The following is a 24,739-nucleotide window of genomic DNA, read 5'->3' on the forward strand; positions in this document are numbered from 1 at the left end:
GCAAATGGTGGCTTGGGTGCTTTGGCTTGAAGTTGAAAGGCACTACTTACTGCAAATGGCGGTTTGGGTGCTTTGGCTTGAAGTTAAATGGCACTGCTGCAAATGCACTTACTTCCTGTTTGCACTGTATATTGATTTTAGATAAAACGCTACCACTTACGGCTGTGATTTTTGGCCATCTTATTCAGTCCCCCTCTGCTCAGCAGGTGCAGAGAATTCTTCCCATCTATGATGTGTTATTAGTGTTTAAAATTTTAAAGTTAAAAGTGTTATTAGTGTTAAAAAAAATTTGAGAATCTCTCTCCTGTCAATCACGCCATGAAGGCCAAACCTTTTCCAGAGGGAGGGGGAGGGGTTATAAAACCCGGAAGTGTGGGTGTGGCTCAGTCTCTGCATGATGTGGAGGGAGAGGTCACGACTCTGTCTGAGCTGTGAATCAACTGAACACACTGAATGTCTACTGAACTGTGAGTTTAGTGTTTTGTGTGGTTTTATGGTGGTTTCACCCTGCATGAAATGGTATGAAGCTGCATTTGAATTTGGTGGCCTTGCACCCTGCTTGAAATGGAACGAAACCACTTGAATTTGGTGGCCTTGCACCCTGCTTGAAGTGGAATGAAACTGCACTTGAATTTAGCGGCCTTGCAACCTGCTTGAAGTGGTATGAAACTGCACTCAATTTGGTAGCCTTGCACCCTGCTGAAAGTGGTATGAAACTGCACTTGAATTTGGTGGACTTGGTTCCAGCTTGAAGTGGTATGAAACTGCACTTGAATTTGGTGGCCTTGCACCCTGCTTGAAGTGGTAGGAAACTGCACTTGAATTTGGTGGACTTGGTTCCAGCTTGAAGTGGTGTGAAACTGCACTTGAATTTGGTGGCCTTGCACCCTGCTTGAAGTGGTATGAAACTGCACTTGAATTTGGTGGCCTTGCACCCTGCTTGAAATGGTAGGAAAATGGATTTGAATTTGGTGGCCTTGCACCCTGCTTGAAATGGAATTTCAAGGACTAGCCATGAATCAACTGCCAGCGCACCAGCCGTGAGTGAGCTGCCAGCAGATCAGGCTTGAGAGACTGAGCTGCCACCCCATGAACCCATACCAGCGCTCCAGAAAGCCCCCCCACTGGCCACCAATATTGGAATTGGTGGAGAGGTGGAATATTGCGTTGGGGGTCAGCCCTCCCGTGTGAACATGGGACCCAACGGGTCCCACTTAGTCTAGTTGGACATAAAATTAACTGAGCCAGCCCAAATTGCAGGCAAGAGACCAAGTTTCATACAGTGAGACACTGGCTTTGCATCAAAAAGGATAAGCACAATGGGCACATAAAAAAACGAGGTTTTAGTGTCTTCTAATTCACTGACTTGGAAAAAAAATTGTGATTTATTCATCATTGAATTTAAATACTGGAATTCCCCATCTTGTAGCACATTAACAATGTTACAAAATGGTGACTTAAGGAGTTAAAGGAGTTACCTCACTGCCACCTTCTGAAACGCCAATGAGCTTGGTAAATAAATAGTAAGATTAAACGAGAACTTACCAGTTCGAAGTTTGATCGTTATTTTGTAAGGAGTACGTTGAGGGAATACGTGGAGAACCCCGCCAGGACGCGTGCGTGTCATTCTTCAAAGCAGCGGTGTGAAATCACAGATAACTGTAATGACTGAACATAGTACGATTAGAGAAGAAAATACCAGTTCAGTATATGATCAAGGGTGGGAGCGGTGGGCACGTATTCCCTCAACGTACTCCTCACAAAATAACGATCAAACTTCGAACTGGTAAGTTCTCGTTTAATCTTACTATTTTACTTCGGAGTCACGTGAGTGACTACGTGAAGATTTCAAAGCTCTGTGATTTCATGCCGTGGAAACGAGTCCATGCATCACATCTGCCTTAATTGACTGGGAGGAATTGTGTTAACATGTTTAGACATGAATCCAACATTGAAATCCATGATAAATTGTTAACAACAAATTATAGCCCCTATTTATGGGGTGAAATTATATTACAGAACTTAAAATTGGCTCTGCAAAGTTCCAGTTTAACTACTGGTTTGTGGTAGAATAGTTGGAACATTTTCCCCTGATCCATCCTGCTGTCTCGAGGATTTGGTTCATTGGTACATCCAACTCCATAGCTGCCGATGTAGTTGCAGCCCTGGTGGAATAAGATTTGAATATGTTAGTATCCACCGCAGCTGTTGTTAAAACCTGTTTCAGCCATCTGGAAATAGTATCCATATAGAACAATAATTGTCTTATTATACAGAGACGATATCTGTAGGGCAATCCCTAAATTCTATTTTGAGGCCTGATGATCTGTTCTGTTTGACTAATTCGTAATATGAAACGTTATATTCCTGTTGAAGAAGTCATATAGTCCAGCCTTAATTTATGTACGACTGTACCCTTAGTGCAGTGACCAAAGCCATCAGCATGACTGCTTTGTGCGTCAGTCTTTGCAGGGACAGAGCTGTTGCTGGAGACCAATTCCTTAGCAACGTTAGGGCAATACTCATATCCCATTTAGAGAGTACCTGGTTCTTGGGGAATAGATATTAAAAATTCCCCTCATAAGTTTGGTTACCAGGGGTGAGTCCCAACAGAATGACGCTCTGATCCTCGCCATAGATATGTTGATAGGGCACTTCTGGCGCAGTTAATGGCTGTAACTGAGCCCCTCATCATAATGGAGGCCTGCCAGGAATTCGAGAACAGACGTTATGTTCATCAAACTGTAGGTGATGTTGTTTCTGTGACAATATATCTCCCATTTCCTGATGTATACCAGATATAGTTTTTGGTGGACTGTCTTTGGCCCGCTGAGATAATGTTCAATGTTCGGTCCGCCAGTCCCAGTTGCAGTAGAGGTTTCTTTAGACTCTACAAATTGATAGGTTTGTTGTTTTTGACATGGATGGGTTCCCCTGTTACGGGATGAACCAATAATCTGGTTGTTTCAGGATGGTGATGCATGGTTAAACTCCATGTTGAGTATCACAGGGAACCATGGTTAAGTAGGCCAATCGGCACTACCAATTAACAGACGCTGAGTCTTGTTGTATTTTTCGTAATACCCGACTGATGATGCAGAAAAGGAGAGAATGCATAGATAAACAATTGCCCCCTCAATGCAGTGAAAAGCATCTGTCCCTGCTGTCCCAGGGTCTGGTTCCCAAGAAACACAGTTTGGTAACTGGTGATTAAGTCTTATCTTATTGAATTTGCGTGACCTGATGTCTGTCACTGAATTTTGGGTTACCTGGTAGGTAAGTAGCTGATATTCCAATATTTCTCTGGATACACCATTACCAAATTGTATTAGTCAGATTGTCACTCTGTAGTCTAACATGCTGGTGATTTATCCCAGAGCAGTATGACTTTAGGCCATAGAACGCATCCCACATTTCCAGGTAGTTTATGCCCAGTGTCTGTGATAATGATGCCTCCTGTGCCTTTCATCTACCTCCACAGATGGAGATGGAAATTGGTAGTACCCCAACCAAGCGCACTGGCATCAGTTTGTAGCACCACTAAGGGTTTGCTGATAACGATAGGGTTGGAACAATGCCGAATGTTGTCCCTCCACCATTTTAATTCCATAAGCTTTGATTGGTGGCTTATTGGTCTGTCGAAATGACCAGTATTAACTTTGAATGTTTGTATTTTGCCCTTTGTAGATTTTTGGTAATACAAAGGTCCAAATTGTGTGGCTAGAAAGGCAGACACTATATTGCAATTATACTTGCTACCAGTCTGATAGACGGTTCACTGATGTCAGTGGGGTTGTTGCAGGCCTCAGTTAAGACTGTAGCCTTGTCCTTTGGTAAAGTCACCGACATGTGAGCTGTCAATAGTGAACCCCAAATAATCCATTATGTTGGTAGGCGTTAGTTTAGATTTAACTGGATGGATGTTACAGCTCCAAAGTTATGCCCACAATTAGTATGATCATATGATTATGTATTTGGTAGAGCTCTATACTGCCAGAGCTGCCCGATCCAGTTGAATTTTTTAAAATAACGTTTGTGATCAGTCCGTGTAGGCACTGAATAGTAAGCATCTTTTAGGTCGATGCTAGCCATGGAGTAGCCTTTGGAAATCAGTCCTTTAGCAGTTACCAGTTCCCATTTTGTACTGAATATATAGTACAATGTATTCCAGCCAATCGTGTTGGAATTTACCCATTACCCCTTTTGCACAATTCAATGGTATATCCCTGGATACTGCTTAGGATATAAGTGTCTGTAGTTAATATACACCATATCCAAAAGAGTGTAATCTCCCACCAATGTGTGTATTATCCACTCTTCCTATAATTTGCAAGGGACCAGACCCACCTACCTCCATTGTTACCAGTGGAAGTTTGCTTCTTCTGTGTGGTCTTCGTGGAAGTTGAGTCTGGGTTTGTTTTTGGGTTGGGGGTTTGCGCATCTTCCAGAAAGGCTGGTCTGGGCTATGGTCTAAAAGACCGCTGTCCTGTATGCCCGGCCTTTGAGCTTTCACCAGCTTCTCTTGTTCTGCTGGTGGGTGCATAAGGGTGCTGTCTTTGGCTGTAGGAGATCCTTAATGTTGTCGCCTTTATGAGCCCCAGGGCTTTCCAGATGCTATTTCCACGACTGGAACATTCAGGGATGCGCAGTTTCCTGGTCCCTAGTATTTTTGCAGTGGTGTCAATCGTGGTCTGGCTGTATGTATTTTGACACCATGACCAGTAGATTTTGCCTTCCTGCACCCCCTGCACACTTGTAGTTTTGTTCGTCAAACCCCTCTTCAGGGTCAGCCCAGAATTGACCCCCCAGTACTCCCCTCTGACGAGGGAGATGCACTGTGCAGCCCTACAAGAGGTGCTGCTGTGGGTTTTAGATAGTGCCCACAGTGACTAGACTCCATCTAGACTCCATCTCCATCGCCTGTCATGTTGGAGCTCGGCTCCATAAGCCGATCCAACTTTCTTTTTCATGTTGGAGCTCGGCTCCATAAGCCGCTCCAACCGGCTCCAGCGCTCACGGTCGCTGGCCGCCCAAAGTCGGACTCATCAGTCAACGACTCTTTTGGTTTTCTTCTTGCCTTCCCGCCCAGACGCAGTGTTTAATCTGGCCGGTGCGGGGGCGAAGTCGGGCACAGCTGTTCCCTTACGGGTGATTCCTGTGCCGCCGGCCGCTGCTGGCGTCCGCAACTCCGCGGTCTTCCCCCGCCAGCTTTGTCGCAGCTCTGGTCGACTTCTTTGCCTTGTGCATGTTTCCCCCACCTGTAGAACAGTATGGGGACAATAAAGACCGCAGTATCACTTACCTGCAGGTCCAGGCTTAAAACTTGCCGTTGTTTGCACAGCTCTCCATGTTTCCCCACCTGTGAAACAGTATGGGGAGAATAAAGACCGCAGTTTCACTTACCTGCAGGTCCAGGTTTAAACTGTCGCTACGGGGGAACGTCGTTCCACCCCGCCTCCTGCCGTTTCGACTTGTCAAAGTCGACGGCCGCATTCTGAATAGTCTCCTGCCCGGCCGTGGTGTTCTGGCCGGCGCGGGACCAAAAGTCGGCACAGCTGATCCCACTTACGGGGCTTGTGCCTTTAGCTGCTGCTGGCTCCCGCAACTTCGCGGTCCTCCCCAGCCAGCTTTACTCGCAGCACATGTGGACACTATTTTGTCCAGCTTCCCCCCCCTGTGTAAAAACAACGCGGGGACAAACACTACCGCAGAGTAAATCACTTACCTGCAGGTCGCGGTTTCAAACTTACCGCTGCGGGGGAACGCTCCACCCCGCCTGTCGTTTCGCAAGCGTGAAAGTGATATGACACGCATGCGTCCTGGCGGGGTTCTTCACGTAGTCACTCACGTGACTCCGAAGTAAAATGCTATCTTTACTAGCCATGCCCACTTTGCTGCAAAATGAATAAATAAAAAGCCTAGCACATTATATGTTAGGTTCTAAGTTCTCAAACAAACCTTTCTATCATCAGGTTATTGGTATAATTATTTTTGCCAGTGGTGGGACATGTGGAGGATTGTGCATAATTTTGGTCTCATTACGATAAGGATATATTTTCCGGAGTGTGCAGCAAAGGCTGGTTCCTCTGATGTCAGGTCTGTCAAATTAAGCGAGGTTGTGTTGCTGATGTCTTAATTGAGCTTGGAATAATGATAAGTGACCCTATAAATTAATTTAGTGGGCTTCCTGGGATCTCATTGAATTTTTGGATTAGGCTTGTGGGAATGAATGCTGCATGCTGCAATTTCACAGTTTAATGTGGATAAATGTGAGGTTATCCACTTTGGTAGCCAAAACAGGAAAGCAGATTATTATCTAAGTGGTGTCAAGTTGGGAAAAGGGGAAGTACAATGAGATCTGGGGGTCCTTGTTCATCAGTCAATGAAAGTAAGCATGCAGGTACAACAGGCATTGAAGAAAGCGAATGGCATGTTGGCTTTCATAACAAGAGGAGTTGGGTATCGGAGCAAAGAGGTCCTTCTGCAGTTGTATAGGGCCCTAGTGAGACCACACCTGGAGTATTGTGTGCAGTTTTGTTCCCCTAATTTGAGGAAGGACATTCTTGCTATTGAGAGAGTGCAGCATAGGTTTACAATGTTAATTTCTGGGATGGCGGGACTGACATATGCTGAGAGAATGGAGCGGCTGGGCTTAAAGGATGAGAGGGAATCTTATTGAAACATATAAGATTGTTAAGGGTTTGGACACGCTAGAGGCAGGAAACATGTTCCCGATGTTGGGCAAGTCCAGAACCAGGGGCCACAGTTTAAGAATGAGGGGTAAGCCACGGAGACTAGCAAACACTTCTTCACACAGATAGTTGTGTCTGTGGAATATTCTGCCTCGGAGGCCGGTTCTATGGACACTTTCAAGAGAGAGCTAGATAGGGCTCTTAAAGATAGGGGATATGGGGAGAAGGCAGGAATGGAGTACTGATTAGGGATGATCAGCCATGATCACGTTGAATGGTGGTGCTGGCTCGAAGGGCCGAATGGCCTACTCCTGCACCTATTGTCTTTTGAATGTCTTCATAAGAAGGGCTTGTCTGCGAAGGGCCTGTCCCACTTGGGTGTTATTTGCGCGTCATTTACGTGACGTCATTTACGCGTCACGCGCACATGGCGTGTGGTGAGATGTGATGGCGTAGGCAGTGACGCGCGTGGTGCCCCAGGATTTTGGGATTCACAAAATCTTCACAAAATCTTCACGCGCCACCTGTGTGACACGCAAATGACACCCAAGTGGGACAGGCCATTCAGACATAAAACTTCAAAAACAAAATCAAAGCTCAGCTTTCTGCCACCAGACTTTCACTTTTTGATTTTCTCTCTTTTTTAAATTAATTGCTTTTCCATTGAGCATAAGGTGAATATGAAAGTTGTTTTGAAAACAATTTATAGCTCAACAGTTAGACGTTTTAGTGCTCAATGCTGAGGCATTTTACGGTAAAACTGATAATCCACTGTCCTACAATTTCGAATCTTGATTGTAGTCACTTCTGACTATTGGTCAACTAGTTTAAACATTCTCTTTTAACTGATTAACTAGGAAATATATTTGAGCACTGTGTAACATTTAAAAAATAATTACAAATGGGTATTGGACATTAATATTGATTTACATCCATCCGCCTGGAAAATTTGTCAATCTGGAATTTGCTACCAAAGCCCTCCAAAATCTTGACTATCAAAGTTTTGCTGTACAAAATTTATTTTAAATTATATTTTTTACACTCTTTATCCATACCCAAGTTGAAAGCAATGGTACTATTGTAGCCCAAAACCAGAGGGGTGAAAAATATGTATCATTGAACATAAGATTGGGTACTGGTTCCGATTCAATTGCGCTGTTGCTTACTGTTTGAGGTTGTGTGATAAATTCAAACTTGCTGAAAAATGGAACAGTAGTGCAGCATGGGGCAACAAGGGAATTGATGAGAAAGAAAAAGCACACAGTTCACAGTATGGGCTCCTTGTCACAAGATGGCTACACATTTCATTGTACAGTACTTGTTACATACCCTGTTAAAAACAGCTTTCCCATGAACACCATCTGCTGGCACAAAAGTAGAATGTAACTACAAAATACTATCAAAATGTAAATAAAGTATCTTGGCTATGTTATAACGCAGATAATGTTAGTGGGAATAGACATATAAAGAACTGTTTGTTTCACGCACAGACATCAATCTAGTTTTCAAATGTACCTTATTTTTTCATCCAGCTTACTTTGTATGCATCTGGTGTTATAGGCAGTGTTTTGAGATTTAATCATGTGGATTGAACTGCAATGTTATCATTCAATTTGCTTTATTATAGCATTGGTTTTGGAAATGAGTATTTAAATAAATATTTGCTATTTGATGTGTGGAGGTGGTGGCTCGTTTCCATTGACCAAGATTGGTGCGTAGGAATCTTGAATGGAAAGATTTCAATCAAATCTTGTCTACTTTTCTGCTGTTTTGGGATTCCTATCTAATTCTGACCAAACTTTAAATCTGGCAATCTAACTACAGGTAACTGGAGTGCTTCGGAGCAGTAGTTTTAAATAATTGTGTGGAAATTACAAGAACCTAAGTAAACCGGGAACATAAGATGGGGCATAGAATTTAATCGAGGCTGGTTCTAATAACATAGAGAAATTTATTGCCTAGTCAGAATTTAAATATGAAGAAAAAATTCCCGCCTTGAGTATTTTTATTGTAACTTCTTTTTTGACACAATTCATCTCCAGCAAGCTATGGTGCTACCAAAATTAGTTTTCAGGAAGATAAATATAGTTTTATGACAAAAATAAAATAGTGCAGAGGATGGAAGTGTAAAATCAAAGCAGTTGATCCTTTGTTTAAGAGGGGAAGTGGCGATAATCCAGGAAATTAGTGCCAGTGACTCTCACAACAGTGTTTGGGAAGTTATTGGAGAGAATTCTCACGATGGGATTTACTTGCATTTAGAAGAGAATAGGCAGCATAGCTTTATACATGGAGGGCATGTTGACATGGATTTTAGTAAGGCATTTCATAAAGTCCCTGTTAGGCTGATCCAGAAGCTTAAAATGCCCAAGATAGGCAATGACTTAGTGGTATGGAGCCAGAACTAGCTTACCTATAGACAGGTTGTGGTTAAAGGGTGTTATCATGGCTGCAGCTCTGTGACTTATGGAGTTTCCCAGGGGTTTGTGGTGGGACCTCGTGTTTGTGTTATATACAAATGCCTTGGCCATAAATGTAGGTTAATTGGTTAGTAACTCTGCCAGTTAGTGACACCAAATTTGGTGAAAAACTTGTCAAAGCTAAAGTTAGATCAGCTGTAGAAATGGGTGGGAAGGGATTCATTTGCATGAACATTGTGGACCGAAGGGCCCGTTCCGGTGCGATGCTGCACTGCTTTGTGTCATGTCCAGTGTTTGAAGAGTAATTGGAAAACAACTGCAGGGAGATAAACATTTAAGACTGATTTATGAATGGCAGCTTCAATCATTTTTTTAATGGGGCATATATATCATATTCATATCTATCCTAAAATTCAGAGAGAATTTATTGACTGAAAAAGCACCCAATTCTTGTCTCTTTTTAGTATTTTTTATTTAAATGTTTTTTATGATTTCATGAATTTGATATTCATATTATTGATTCCTTGATTTTCATATTAATTTGTCTAGGAAACCAGGTACCAGTTACTTCAACTCCGCCCTGCTCAGAGAGCATCCTGGATCGGCTATGCAATAGCATACCATTTACTAGAAGATTATGACATGGCTTCAAAAATTCTAGAAGAATTCAGGAAGACGCAGCAGGTATGCTATTTTCAATTTAATGTATTCATTTTGTTCTTGATGAAGAATATTAGGGCACCAGAGCCTAATTCCCCAATTATGTATTAAACTGGTTATTTTGTTATTACTCTTACAGGGCAATGATAGATTGCCAAGGCAATATTAATTATTTCTAATTTGATTCCTGTGATTTTGCTTTGCGCTTATTTTGAAATTTTCTGTTCTAGAAATGACTGGAAGATGCAGTGGATTTAAAGAAAACTAATTGAAAGGGAAAAAATAATTATATCACAATATGTAGCAAAATACAGCTCTCAATATTAGATTGATAGGATAAATATCTGATGCAAGATTAATCTTATTGACAGTATCCCTTAAAACATTGGCAAACCACAGTTATTGTGGAGTTGTGGTTAGCAGCAGAATTAAATAAAAAGAAATTGCATTAGTAATCGCCTAAAAAATCTTTGTAATGTCTATGACTTTCTACATTACAATGGGGAAGAAGAGCCCTGTAAAATTCATGGAACTGACTAAAAAGCGATAGCCTCTGATCTTTTTCCAATGCACCTCTTACCACCACGCAGAAAGGAAAACTAGGTTTGATATACTATATGGTTTAAGCAAAGTCATAAAAGTGGTGACGTTCTATGTATTGAACATATTGAACAGTACGATTATCGGGTCAAATGCATTATTTGCTTTGGCTACAACTACGATTTTAATTTTGAACATTTCAATATCAGTATTTCCTTTATCAATGGCTTTAAGTATTTTCTATGTAAAATGCACATGTACGGCGTTGAGCAACTATGTGTAGTACACTACTTGTAAGCTAAATGCTGTTTTCTTCAGCATGTAGAGGTATATTTGCCTATTCTTGAGGATCATATTGCTTGCACAAATATTTAGACATATATAGAAATTTGTGGCGCTCGCTCCAATATTGATATCTAGGTCTTAAATAAACATTTATCCATGACTTTGCTGATATCTATTATGGGTCATATAATAACTTTATTCCTGCACTATACACTGGCTTTCTCCATGACAGGGCAGGCTCACTTTCAACAAGATTGTCCAATCAGGTGTCTCAGGATGTCTCATTATCAAATCTGAATTTTCTGAATCAAATTCATAAAATTCCCATGAGTTGACGAGACATTTTCCCAGAAATTAAGTCCCTAATAATTTGTGTTACCATAGAGGTTATTTATGACTCTCATAAACATCTTGCCCATAACCAGTTTTAAATTAATAGATTTGGTACCGTAGAACTGTTCTGCCTTTTGGAAATAAATTCAAAGGAACAATCTTGGTCTAGTGTACTGTCAAATGTCGGGGAAAGGAGCATGGCTAATCACTTGCATCACCTTGACAAATGACATGGCTGGAAGCTTAATCTATTTTAGTCTAGCAGCTGGAATCTTGAGCAAAAAGCAAAAGACTGAAGGAACTCCGCAGCATCTGTGGAGAGAAAGGACAGGCAGCCTTTTGGTTCCGAAGCATCATCTGTACATTCCCTGAACAGTGCTACATGACCCACTGAGTTCCTCTTGATTTTGTTCTATTTTAGGTCTCCTTTATCCTGCGTAAAATGACATCCAGGAATGTGTTGACCCATAGAATTTTATCCAAGCACACACCATACTCAGTAATTGTGTGTAAACTACAGTGGTGATGAAACTTCAATATGATCCTTTTGTACCACAACCATATCTGAATTCCATTTGAATCAATCCTTGAATATTTCTCAGCAGCATTTTATTCTATGGTGATCCATTGATTCCAGCCATGGCTTAAGAAAAGTTTGTTATTGTATATGACTGCTATATGAGTCTTTTTTACAATACTGGCACACAATAATGTGACAAAGGGGGTCAAATTTCAAATTCCTTCAAAAAGGTTGACAAGCACTTTATTGGGTTCATGACTAACATAGTATCAAGAAAAAACATAAGAAAAGATAGCATATTGATGGCAAGTTTCCGAAAATGACATCAGAATGCACAAATACATTTTGTGTAACGGTTGTCGCGTGGTGTCCACCAGTGATCTGGTTGGCACAGTAAGTGCACGTATTTCTTATTCCTTTCTATGTTTATGAATACCACATGGAACAATAAAATTGCAAATACCGTTTCCACTTCATCTGATCATGCAGTAGAATACTGCATCCATCTGAGTGGACACGATCATTCACACAAAAGTGCGTTGCGGTGGACCCGCAAAGGTTTGGTGTTCCAGAGAACAAACGTTACATTATTACAGAAAACCAAATTATATCCATAGATAGAAAAAACGGTACATTACATTATGGATTTGAGCAATATCGATAGCCGATGGTTCGTCAGAAGGTTTGAATTGGGATTTTTTAGTAGGTTCAATGTCTCCGTAACGGTCGTTGTGGAGCTTCCGGAGGAATGAAGTTAGTGACTTGGTGCGTACGAAAGATAAACAAGAGACAGTATGTTGCCAAATTGAAGATTTGCTCAGTGTCTTAGTTTTGATGACCAACTTATGCCGCAATTCTTTTTTAAATTGACTTTAAAAAGTCGGAAAATATATCATAACCGGTCGTTGTGTTTTTGACACCACGATGTTTTTGATATATTTAATATAATTCACCCAAAAATAACTACTATCATAGGATACATCGTTGGGGTTTGTGAAAAGCAGTAGAGGTTTGGAGCCTCCGTGATTTAACTTATGGAGGTACCGATCCCGATAACTGTTGTGACAATGGACATCAAGCACAACGATCGTTACGGGATCTTTGCAAGGCGGAATACCAGGCATGTTACTGTATTTTTCTTCTGGTATTGATGAAGATATTTCCCAAGATCATTATCAAAACATATATGTATGAGGGGCCATATGAAGTTTATTAATGAATTAAATATTCATGACTATATGTGGCAGAGTTTTTAATGGCACATTTTTGGTGTCCAAAATGGTGGTACAACGATGAAAATTTGTCTGTTATGAAAAAAGTTTTTGACTTTCGGTCTTGGTGGGAGGTGGGGAGAGGGGGAGGGAGGTGGGGAGGAGAGAGGGAGGGAGAGAGAGACGGGGGGAGAGAGACGGGGAGAGAGAGAGGAGGGGGAGAGAGGGAAATGCAACCGTGCGTCACGAGTTCAGAATGTTCTGGAAATGAAATGTCCGCGTCTCATGCACGAAAGCTGCTGGCAGCTCTATAGAATTCAGGGGAGGGGACACACACGCACGCATGGGGGGAGGGAGGGAGGGGGAGAGGGGGTGGGGGGAGGAGATGGGGAGAGGAGATGGGGAGAGGGGTGAGGAGAGTGGGGGAGAGAGAGGGAGAGGTGGGGAGGGAGAGGAGGGAGGAAAGAGGGTGGTAAAGGTGGGGGGGGTGGGAGAAGAGGAGGTGGAGGTGGAGGGGGGAGATGGAGGGGAGGGTGGGATGGTAGAAGGGGGAGTGGAGCATGAGGGGGGTGGAGAGGGGGTAGATAGGGAGGGGGGTAGGACAACTAGCTCTATTTGATCATCTTTGATTGTGCACACCAGACCACTTGAAAGTTCCAATCTCCCACACCGGTCCCATTGTGATGTCATACCATATGTAAATGGATCCATTGTGATTAGATATCTGTGAGATGGCCCTGTGACTGATGCAGCAGCTTGATTTTAAAATGTTTTGATGTTTTTTTACTAAAAAAGCAGGGAAATTAATAACCAAATTCTCTAATTTTCAAAACAAAATGTGGAGGAGGAAAAACTCTACAGGAGTATGTAAAATTTTCTCCGTTACGGCAAAGGGTGGAGGAGTAAATTCACAAACAGCTTAAACAAATTTTCGCGAAATAGAACCCGTAACAAACCAACGAACGAGAGTTTTAATAGTTACGAGAGTTTTATATTATAAATGATAAGATACTAGACCAAGTGCAGACCCATTGGGTCTGTTTCCCCAATGCGCGGTTGCGGGGAGGGGAGGGGCCCTGCGGCGTCACACACACACACTAACCACCCCCCAAACACACGGGCGGGGAGAGGGAGGGAGGGGGAGACAGGGTGGGGAGAGGGGAGAAGGAAAGGGGAGAGATTGAGGAGGGAGAGGAGAGGGGGAAGGGGGGAAAGGGAGAGGGGATGGGGAGGGGGAGGAGAGCGGGGAGAGGGGTAGGGGGGGTTGGAGAGGGGGTGATGTGAGAGGGGTGGGACAGAGGTGGAGAGAAGGGATGAGGGGGAGAGGGGGAGGGAGAGGGGGGGGAGAGTGGGGAATGAGGGAAATGAGAAGGAGAGGGGTAGCGGGAGTGGTGCAAGAGGGGTGTGGGGATGTGGGGTAGGGGTGTGGGGGCGGAGGGGGAAAGGGGTCGGGGTGGAAGAGGGGAGGGGATGTGAGAGGGACGGGGCAGAGGTGGAGAGGGTGTGGGGGAAGAGGAGAGAGGAGTAGGGGGAGTGGTGGAAGAGAGAGATTGGTAGGGGGAGGGGGGTTGGGAGGGGAGGAGGTGAGAGAGGGGTGGGATGGGGGTGAGGGAGGAGGGAGGGGTGGGGAGAGAGGGGGATGAGTGTGGAGGGAGGGGTGGGGGGGAGGGAGGGGGAGAGTGTAGGGGGGAGAGTGGGGAGCGAGGGGGCGGGTAAGAGTGGGGAGGGAGGGGGGAGAGGAGGAGAAGGAAAGGGGAGAGATTGGGGAGGGAGAGGAGAGAGGGAAGGGGGGAGAGAGAGAGGAGGGGAGGGGGGAGAGAGGTAAGGGGGTTGGAGAGGGGGGGAGGGGATGTGAGGGGCGGGGCAGAGGTGGAGGGGAGGGATGATGGGAAGGAGGGAGAGGGGGAAGAGTGTGGAGGGAGGGGGAGAGAGGGATGAGTGGGGAGGGAAGGGGAGGGGTGGGGGTAGTCCATCTATTCCCCACTCCATATCACCCCTCTATTCCCACACTCGTTATCATGTGCTTCGACACATGCGGCGCGGGGGGGGGGGGGCTGGGGCTGGTGCAAAGGCATATGTAAATGAGATCCATTGCGATTGGCCATCTGTGAGGGATGGCATTGTGACATCACACAATGGAACATTCATCAACATTCTATGTGCGAGAAGCCGCTTGATTTTTTTTTTAACATTTTGAAATTTTTAATGTTTTTTACCGAAAAAGCAGGGAAATGGTGAACCGAATTTTCTAATTTTACAAACATTAAGAGGAGGAGGAGGAGGAAAAACCCTACTAAAAATTGTTTTCCGATTTTGCAAATTTTGGAGGAAATTCACAAACGGCTAAAACAAATATTTGCGAAATTGAACCCGGACAAACCATCACGAGAGTGATATATATACTAGATATATACTAGATAGATAGATAAGATATGATATGATATGATTCTTAAATTTAATTGCATAGATGGCTGAAATTAGCAGTACTGCATGCGAAGGAGAGAATGGAAATGATTAGATAATTTCTCTTAAGTTGCAACGGTGCTGTCTTGGGGTAACAGGATTAATTCAAAAATTCTATTTATTGGTGGAGTAAATCATGGCAGAGTTGGGAGTTTTTGCTACATTCTTGATTGTGATGGTATATTCATGGATCCTGAACACCTGTTGTCTGTTTACTTTTCATCTGCTTATGAAGTAAATAGTGTTTTCTTCAGATCCAGACAAAATTATCTTTGCTCCTGAATTTGTCTCCAAATAAATACCTCAAACCTTTTGTTAATGTAATTTCTTGCTTCACCTGCACTTTACCTTTACCATGATCCTTTACCATTTAATAAAACTGCTTCTGCTTTATTCACCATAGAAAATAGGTGCAGTAGGCCATTCGGCCCTTCGAGCCAGCACCACCATTCAATATGATCATGGCTGATCATCCAAAATCATACCCCATTCCCGCTTTCTCCCCTTATCCCTTGGTTCCGTTAGCCCTAAGAGCTGTATCTAACTCTCTCTTAAACATCCAGTGAATTGGCCTCCACTGCCATCTGTGGCAGAGAATTCCATAGATTCACAACTCTGGGTGAAAAAGTTTTTCTTCCTCTCAGTCCTAAATGGCCTACCTAAATTCTTAAACCAAAGCACATAACCTTGTGCATATTTCCATTCACTGCTTTATCCCATCGATTTAGCTTGTATGTACAATGAAGCTCCTATACATCCTCCTCCAAACTCGGTCCCACCTAGTTTTGTATCGTCAGAAATAATTACCTTTGAACCTTCAACAAGATATTGATATAGATTGTAACTAGTTGTGGTGCAAATACTGATCCATGTGAATGTCGCAGTCTGCCAATCTGAAAGACCTGTGCTTTTGGTTTTATCAATCATTTCCAATCTATACCTATATATTACCCTCTGGCTCATTGTTTTGTTTCCTTGTTGACCGACACCGGCCTCATGGAATCTTATCAAATACTTTCTGAAAATCAATGTACTTATATCTATTATATACTTTTAGTTTTATTCGTCACGTCCTCAACAAAAATAATTTATCAAATGTTATTTTTTCACAAATCCATGCTAATACTGATCAAATCTTTTTTTCTCTGTTCTTTTACATTGTTCATTGCAGATTTCAGCTTTTTCTGTGTTGATGTTCTTAGGCTAATGGATCAGTCACATTTGCTCACTTCCAATCTGCAGGTACAGGTGCCGGATCTGCAAAATTTTTGAAGTTGATAATCAGAGAACACATTATCCCTACAGCCAATGGGAAATCTTTTGTATACATTCAGTTTATCTCTTTCAAAACTCCGCGTTCATCATTAGTTCCTTGTAGGCTGTGGGCCGAGCATCACAAATGTGTCTAGAAATCGGTTTTCGTGACCCATGTCACAGAACTACATGAAATATTCCACAGATTTAGATGAAATATAATTGAGAAGGATGTCATAACTCGTCAGTGCCAAAAGTTGCACATTAATTAATTAAACTAATTAGAAAATGAGATTGGGAAAGTAAACACCATCTAGTGGCCAATGCCCATATTACACCATAGGCAGCCTATTTCCGTGCTGCAGTCCATTTAAACTATATTATTATACCTATATATATATATATATATATATATATATATATATATATATTATTATACCTATAAATATATATATATATGACGTAAATATGACTGTAATCATATATAATTAAGTATATAAAATATACTTATATAAAAATAATATGATGAATATAACTCAGTGTTTTTTTAATGACACTGTCGCAGAGGTCCTGCTCCTGAACCAGCCTAATTAATGGGTGAGGGCAGTTCTTGTGGGTTCCTCCCTTTACTGAACCCCACTGACTGCCACTGTGCAGAGTGGGGGTCACGGCCATAGTGGGACTGGGGCAGTTCCTGGCTGGGGGACAGTCCTGCAAGGCATCTTCCAGTCGCTTTAATATGAAATGTATTGAGACTGCAGCAGAGGTCCCAGGTTTTAAGGGCTCACGAACCTGCCTAATTAAAGGGTCAAGACAGATCCTCTGGGTTCCCACGTTTACTGAACCCTACTGACTGCCATAGTGGGACTGGGGCAGTGCCATGCTGAGTGGTAGACCTGTAAGAGACCTGTCTTATTTCTGATGTAAATGTCACATCCTGACCAAGAATCAAATGCTCTGATGTTTACTCGATGAATATTCATTTTAAGCTACAATGAGCCTATATATATGTTAGAGACCCCCCCCCCCCCACCCCCCAATGGTGCCTTTGCAAATGAGGGCTATTACCTTTAACCTAAAATAACCCTAAAAGTGTTGCATTGTTTGAGTATCTGTAGTTTGTGTGTGTGTCTGTGTATACCTGTCAAACGTGTATGTGTGGATGTAAGTGCGGATGTATGTGTGTGCATGGATGTGTACATGTATGTCTGCGCGCGGATGGATGTGTGTGTGTGTGCGGATGTATGTGTGCATGTATGTGTGTGTGCATGCATGGAAGTGTGCGTACGGATGGATGTGTGTGTGGATGTGTGTATGTATGTGTGGATGGGTGGGTGGACTGTTGCACTGTCATTCACCAGCACGCCATTATCATAAGTAATTCACTCATTGTTTAAATAATTTGACCAAATAAACAGTGAAACGATCGACACTAAAATAAAACGTTATATAATCATTTATTTCCCTAACTTATTTGTTTACATTACATCTGATCGTCAACTGAATATTCTTCATCAGATTCCAAGTCTTTTGATAAGTAAGTTCAAGTGGAGGGTCAGGCAGAGGCTACAAACCAGGCTACAAAAAAACCCATCTCATAGTCATTAAGTCTGCATGGACTTCAATTCATAACATTTCAACCTCTTCTTAATGTTAATGAGAATAACACTGTTGCTACCATAGATAAATTAGTTCAAGTTCACATACACCAATTCATTTCTACATACACATCAGCCATTTCTGACCATTTCTTACTCCAATGGCAGCCTATAAAGTGCAATGAATATTCGTCCGTTTTTCTCCCGTGGTCGGGGCCTGGAATCGGCCGCCAAACACACGGCACTATGTTTCAGGGGTGATTTATATAATATTTTTACACAATATGTGAAAATTTCATGTAGTTCTGTGAGTTGGGTCACGAAACAGTAGAATAAAGCTCCTCGGCCCACAGCATATTGATTTACCAGCTTCAGTCGCATTGCTTCTCAAGTGCAGTTTGTAAATTAATATGAATGTTCCCTGGTTCCTCATTCTTTTAGACCATAATACTTCTGTATTCTTCAAAACTTTGTGTGTCTTCCATGAGGACAGCACCATGCCTGTATTTTCCTTTTATTTCCTTGCATGTTCATGTGGAGGCTTTTGTAAATTTGGCTAGCGTAATGAAGATGTAACCAAAATATAATGGTATTACATAGTTTTGAGTAGGTAAATGATTCAAATGTAACATTTAATATATTCTGATAAATGAATTGGATGTAGCAAATGTTAATATGTAAAATTCATATGGATATGAGTTAATAGCATTAGTGATGCTAATTTCTGATAATTCTACACTGGAAGTATTTTAGAAGATCAAGGTATTACTAGGTTTAGTCTAAAGCCCCGATAATCATGGGTAAATTAATGTGTACATTAAAAGCATTAAGATGGATGTTGTGAAGTGGGCGCATGTGCGCATGTGCGAGGCTAACGTAGGAAAAGACCAAGCTGAACATGATGAAAATGTACAACGATTTTTAGATGTTGTACATTCTAAATATCTAACATTAAATGAGGTTAAGTCAATAACATCAGTGTCATCAGTTAATATTCTTTCTACTCCGGCCACTCAAAGAGATACCTGTTCCAGCTACATTAAACTCTACGAAGGGTTCTTGGGATGTTTGCATATTATGCTAAATGGACACCAAATTTTTCTGACAAAATTCAAAATTGATTAGAGCAAAATCTTTCCCCTTGACTCAACAGCAATTGGTGCCTTTACTTCTTTAAGGAAACAGTTGGAATCTGCGACATTACACGCCATCGATGAGATCTCCCCTTTGTAGTTGAATGTGATGCCTGATTTAGCAGTATCAGCAACATTAAATCAAGGAGGACGACCAGTGGCTTTCATGTCTCGTACTCCAAGGTAGTGAATTGCTCTACCCACCCGTCGAAAAGGAAGCTACAGCAATTATTGAAGCAGTGAGAAAATTGAGTCATTTCCTTGCTCGCTAGCACTTCACTTTGATAACAGATCAGCTTTCAGTAGCTTTTATGCTGGATAATCGGAACCAAACAAAGATTAAAACCAGTAAAATTGATGAATGGAGGATTGAATTATCTGCATATAGTTATTCAATTGAGTACCGCCCTGGTTAGGATAATGTTGCTCCGGAAACATTAACTCGAGCATTTTGTGTCTCTGTTCATTCTTCTGCACTCACTGTTCTTCACAATGGGCTGTGTCATCCTGGAGTCACTCGTTTGTTACACTATGTTCGTTCCAAAAACTTACCTTTCTCTACAGAAGATGACGTGTGGTTCATGTAGAATCTGTGCTGAATTAAAACCAAGTTTCTTCCGTCCTGAAGAATTGATCAAAGCTACTCAACCTATGGAATGTTTTGAGTATTGACTTCAAAGGGCCTTTACCATCCTCCTCTCGAAATGTTTATATACTTACCTTAGTTGATGAATATTCAAAGTTCCATTTGCCTTTCCTTGACCAAATATGTCAACTGCTACCAATACTACTCCACATGAGCGGTTCTTTAATTTCAAACGGCGTTCTTCTAGTGGTACTTCTCTGCCATCATGGTTGACTAGCCCCGGGCCTGTGTTGCTTCGTCATTATGTCCGATCAAATAAGAATGAACCTTTTGTTGATGAAGTTGAACTGACTGATGTCAACCCTTCTTATGCAAGTATCAGGATGGACGTCAGTCAACTGTCTCACTTCGTGTCCGTCTTCTCCATCAGCTCCGTCCCTTCTTGATAACATTAATCGAGAACTTCCTCCAACACTCCCATCACCCCCCTATGGAAACTTCTATAAGAAATTCTAAAATTGTAAATCTAAATAACAATATGATCAAGCAATATATGTACCACCAGCTATGGAAACACCATTATCTCCTGAAGCTCCAGTGCTGCGACGGTCATCAAGACGTACTAAACCTCCTGACCGTCTCAACTTATAATTAGGAGGGGAGAATGCAGTGAGCGCATGTGCGGGGCTTTTCCAGAATGTGTGCATTTGCGGGGTATTTCGGGCGGGAAAGGCCTCCGGAATCAGCCATGTTTGCCAGACGTTCCTAAGTTTATGTATTATAGAAATGAGGTGCTTAAAGCTTAAATAAAGTTAAGTAAATTACGAGTAGTGTAAAGTTTAATTTGCCTCACAACATGTTGGAAGTGCAATTTGTGTTCCAAGAATCTGATCAATAATAACTGAGGTCGGAGAGACTTGGGAGCTGGTCTTGGAGCATTGTAGTTTGTGAGAAATGTACAATCCTGTAGTGTGGAGAAGATGCTTTTGAGGTTTGAGAGACCTTCAGAATTCTTGATTCTCAGTCATTGTTTCTTGGGTGCCGCTAGATATTTTGATCATCAGTTAGTTACTGTTAGGTATTCTTGCTATAAAGCAGATTTTTTTTTTTGTATTCAAGCTACAGTGTTGAAAATCAATTGTAAGATTCTTGGATATGCATTTCTGATTTGCATTTGGATGTGGACTGCATTCGCTTGATCTCTTTAAAAAAAACAATAGCAACAACTATTGATGCAGAGATTCCATGGCAAATTCAGGAAACTGCATTTTTAGAATTTGTGTGCAAATGTCTAATCTTGAAGCAAAAACACGCATGTGATGTCCAGATTTTAAGGCTAAGGAGCGCAAAAGTGAAGATCTGGCAAAATGGGTAATATGTTGATGTTTCTAAAGTGCAATATTTCATGACTCTGAAGGACGAATTTAAAGAAAGAGAAGTAAACAAAACATTAACTTTTAAACAATTCAATAATGTGTATTTAGTTCTTGCAAACGTTAAACCTTCCAGCAAAGTAACAATTATTGTCATGGGGTAAAGAAACAAATTGATTTTGTATTTTAGCTCTTAAGCAGAACTGAAATGTTCCTGTTCCAAAAATCTAAAGATTTTATGAATTCCTTTTATCTTTTTAAGGCTTCTCCTGATAAAATTGATTATGAATATAGTGAACTGCTGCTTTACCAGAACCAAGTGTTGCGGGAAGGAGGAATGTATAGAGAAGCCTTGGAACATCTTGACAATCATGAAAAGCAAATTTGTGACAAACTAGCTGTGGAGGAGTGCCAAGGTAATGCAATTATTTGTATGCATTACAACTTTTGGAAACTTCTGATACCTCACTTTGCTATGTGCATGTTATAATAAAATAATTATACTAGAATTTGGTGAGTGTGATTAAAGTGAAGTACTGCATTAATGCTCTTCACACTTTATATTGTAATTGTAGATAAATAGGTGGCTTATAGAATAACACTTAAGGACGCATATTTGTGAATTTCCAATAAATTGTGTGAAATAATTTCAGGGTGGAATTAAGAAAAAGACGCGAAACATTGAGCTTTTTTTGTGAAATCTCAATTCTATGTATGATGAGAATAGAAGCTCTTCCTGATTTTCTGAATGGTTTCCATTTGTTAAATGACAACTAAATACTTTGTTTTCTTAAAAGGTTAGAATGTTTAAAAGTGCACATTATAATAGTTTAATAATTTTCTTTAAATTATGCATATTGATCTTTTAGCACCTTCTCCCCTCTCATAAAGTAAAACACACCGAACTCGTGATTAACATATTTTATTCCAAACTATGTGCTGTCCAAATGGTAACAATATTATAACACTAAAGATGTAAAATATGGTTTGAAAATAGGAGAGCTGATGTTAAAACTGAACAGATTAAAAGAGGCTGCAGAAGTGTACAGGCGGTTGTTGGAGAGAAATCCTGAAAACTGGGCCTATTATGAAGGATTAGAAAAGGCACTGCGACCTGGTGAGTGATGGTTGAAAGCTTGGATGAATCGTTTGCTGCAGCTTTTTTCAGGGTATGGGATTTTAGCTGCAATGGGTTATATTTTAATACATGATCCCTCAGAATTGCTTAGCAATGATATTCAATATACTCGTCTTGAGGAATTATACTATGGATTTTAATTGTCTGTCCCCCACACAGCACGTTTGGGGTCTTGACTGGGATAAGGTGCTAACGGGTGATGAGGATCTTCTTGGACAGGAGAAGGAAAGAGAAAGGAAACCTGGGTTTGAAATGAGAGATGATACAAGATTGAATTTCATTAATTAGTCTTGATGTAATTTCATAAAGTTTATATGAACAAATTTCTGACATATAACATGGTTCAAAATCTGACCAGATTTTGTATTTTGTAGGACTGAGCTAGGAAAAATATAGAACACACAAATGTAAATTGTACATTCTGAAAATAATAATTTGATACTTTACAAAGCAAAGGTATGATTGAAAATGCTTGGCATTTTTCGGTGCTCTCCATGCTGCAATAAGACAAGATTTGGTGGTAGTAACAGACGTTCATTTTTTGAAGACCAACAAATGATACAAAAGTTAGTGCAGGTGTGAGTGAAGTTTTTTTTAGAGATGTGGTCGGGGACTGGATTAAAAGTGACCCAAGAATAACTCTCTCTATTTTCTCCTTAAAATAACCGTAGAATATTTTTGAGAAATTAGGTTAGGACGGGAAGGAAGATTGACTGGATGTTAGTAGCAAAGCTCAGTGGTTTGATTATTTGCTAAGGGAACTGTGGATGGTTGACTGCAAAATGCTCTGGCAGGAAGAGTTTGCTTCTTTCCAATTTTGCACTATCTTCCTTTTTAAAATATGAGTATGATTCAACCTGGTGAAGGGAAAAGCTATTAGAATCGGGCTTGATATGGTTCTTGGCTATTGTCAACGCATGTATACTTGGGTAAATTAATTGTCAGTGATCAAGGACAAGACCCATGGTTGTTGTGTTTCCTTCTATTCTCATTTCTGAAAGTGAGTTTTGAATCCAAAATACAGTAAGGTAACTTACTCCCTGTTGTGATAGCAGTTAACTCACTGAGGAATTATGTTATCATAACTGTGTGGCTTACTTATCAAAGTGTACCTAAGGCGATGAAAACCAAGTTTTTTAAAACCGTATGTATTTTTGCTCTGTGGAATTTATTTAACCTTTTTGAAAAATAATATCTGTTTTTAGTCAATGTAGAAGAGCGACTCGGTGTCTATGAAAATGCTTGGACAAAGTATCCTAAAGGGCTAGTGCCTAGAAGGCTACCTCTTAACTTTTTATCTGGTGAGTGAATTCATTTTTTTCAATTTCTCTTCTGCATCTGATCGGAGTCTTAAACTGTCATAACTAAAAGATATTAACATCTTGAAAATAATTTTGTTTATTAAAATAATTATCTGCTTATTTGACTGTGTAAGGGCTCAATTGTACTGAAAAGATTTGCTAAAAATATTCAGCAAATCAGGCAATGTGACGCATAACTAAAGTTAACAGTTGGGAATTTACGATCTGCAGTGCAGTAACTGCTGGCAGCTGGCATGGAGGAAAACCTCCCACAAAGATGAGCAGAGGTATGCTTATTGCTGGCTAAGCGATCTCTGGTTATCCCAAGCCGTCAATCACATTCATTAATTCACACCGCAAAGTGGAAAAGCGAGAGTCTAAATTTAAATGATGCAGTATTTGGCAAGTATTAAGTTGCATTAGTATCATTAATGGTTGGAAATAGAATCCTGCAAAATAAAAGGTATAATGTATGTACAAATTAACATTCTCCAAAGTGGTTATTTCAACAGGTTTTTGGGTGCAAAAACTCACTTTAGTCAGCTAATAAGTACTCAAATTTCAATGTTACGTGCAATGTCTGAACTTTAGCATTGCATATTGATCATTGATTATTTGTTGACAAATAAAATTAAGGATGAATATTGGACTAGTTTTCCAAGCATCCATGTAATACAATGAAGTGGCTAGTTAAAAAATGGGGTCTTCGAGGAACAGATTTAAATGTAATTCCATCAGCAAAACGTTGCAGCATTTCTGAATTTCTGATACTCTGCCTCTTGACTAAATAGGTGTTGGTGATATCCTTCTAGATTTAGTTCTGTTTCCTGACCTTATTTGCCAAAAAAGATTTTAAATGTGCAGTAGAGTCAGAGGGTGATTCAGTCCAACTCGCCCACACCGGCCAACTCGCCCACACCACACCCTTATATTCTACTCTCACCTGCCGGCTTTTGGCCCAACTCCCTCAACCTGTCCTATCCATGTTGTGATAATCTCTGCCTCAACTGGTATTTCTGGCAGTTCCATACACCCACCACCCTTTGTGTGAAAACTTTACCCCTCCGATTCCTATTAAATCTTTTCTCCTTCACCTTAAACCTATGTCCTCTTGTCCTCGATTCCCCTACTCCTGGCAAGAGACTCTGTGCATCTACCCGATCTATTCCACTCATGATTTTATGCACCTCTATAAGATCAACCCTCATCCCCCTACGCTCAAAGGAATAGAC

At 41.1% G+C, this 24,739-nt stretch overlaps 1 protein-coding gene across 1 annotated transcript in view; it reads left to right on the top strand.

Annotated features, from left to right (window-relative positions):
* naa15 (N-alpha-acetyltransferase 15, NatA auxiliary subunit) overlaps window positions 1-24,739 on the top strand; it is a 103,987-nt gene that overhangs the window by 38,037 nt on the left and 41,211 nt on the right. Inside the window, exons 5-8 of the mRNA XM_033020563.1 lie at window positions 9,662-9,796; window positions 21,331-21,484; window positions 22,066-22,185; window positions 23,412-23,507. Of these exons, the coding sequence (XP_032876454.1) occupies window positions 9,662-9,796; window positions 21,331-21,484; window positions 22,066-22,185; window positions 23,412-23,507 (505 nt within the window). The remainder of the gene's footprint in view (window positions 1-9,661; window positions 9,797-21,330; window positions 21,485-22,065; window positions 22,186-23,411; window positions 23,508-24,739) is intronic.

This window comes from Amblyraja radiata, chromosome 1, assembly GCF_010909765.2.
Source record: "Amblyraja radiata isolate CabotCenter1 chromosome 1, sAmbRad1.1.pri, whole genome shotgun sequence".
NCBI lineage: Eukaryota > Metazoa > Chordata > Chondrichthyes > Rajiformes > Rajidae > Amblyraja > Amblyraja radiata.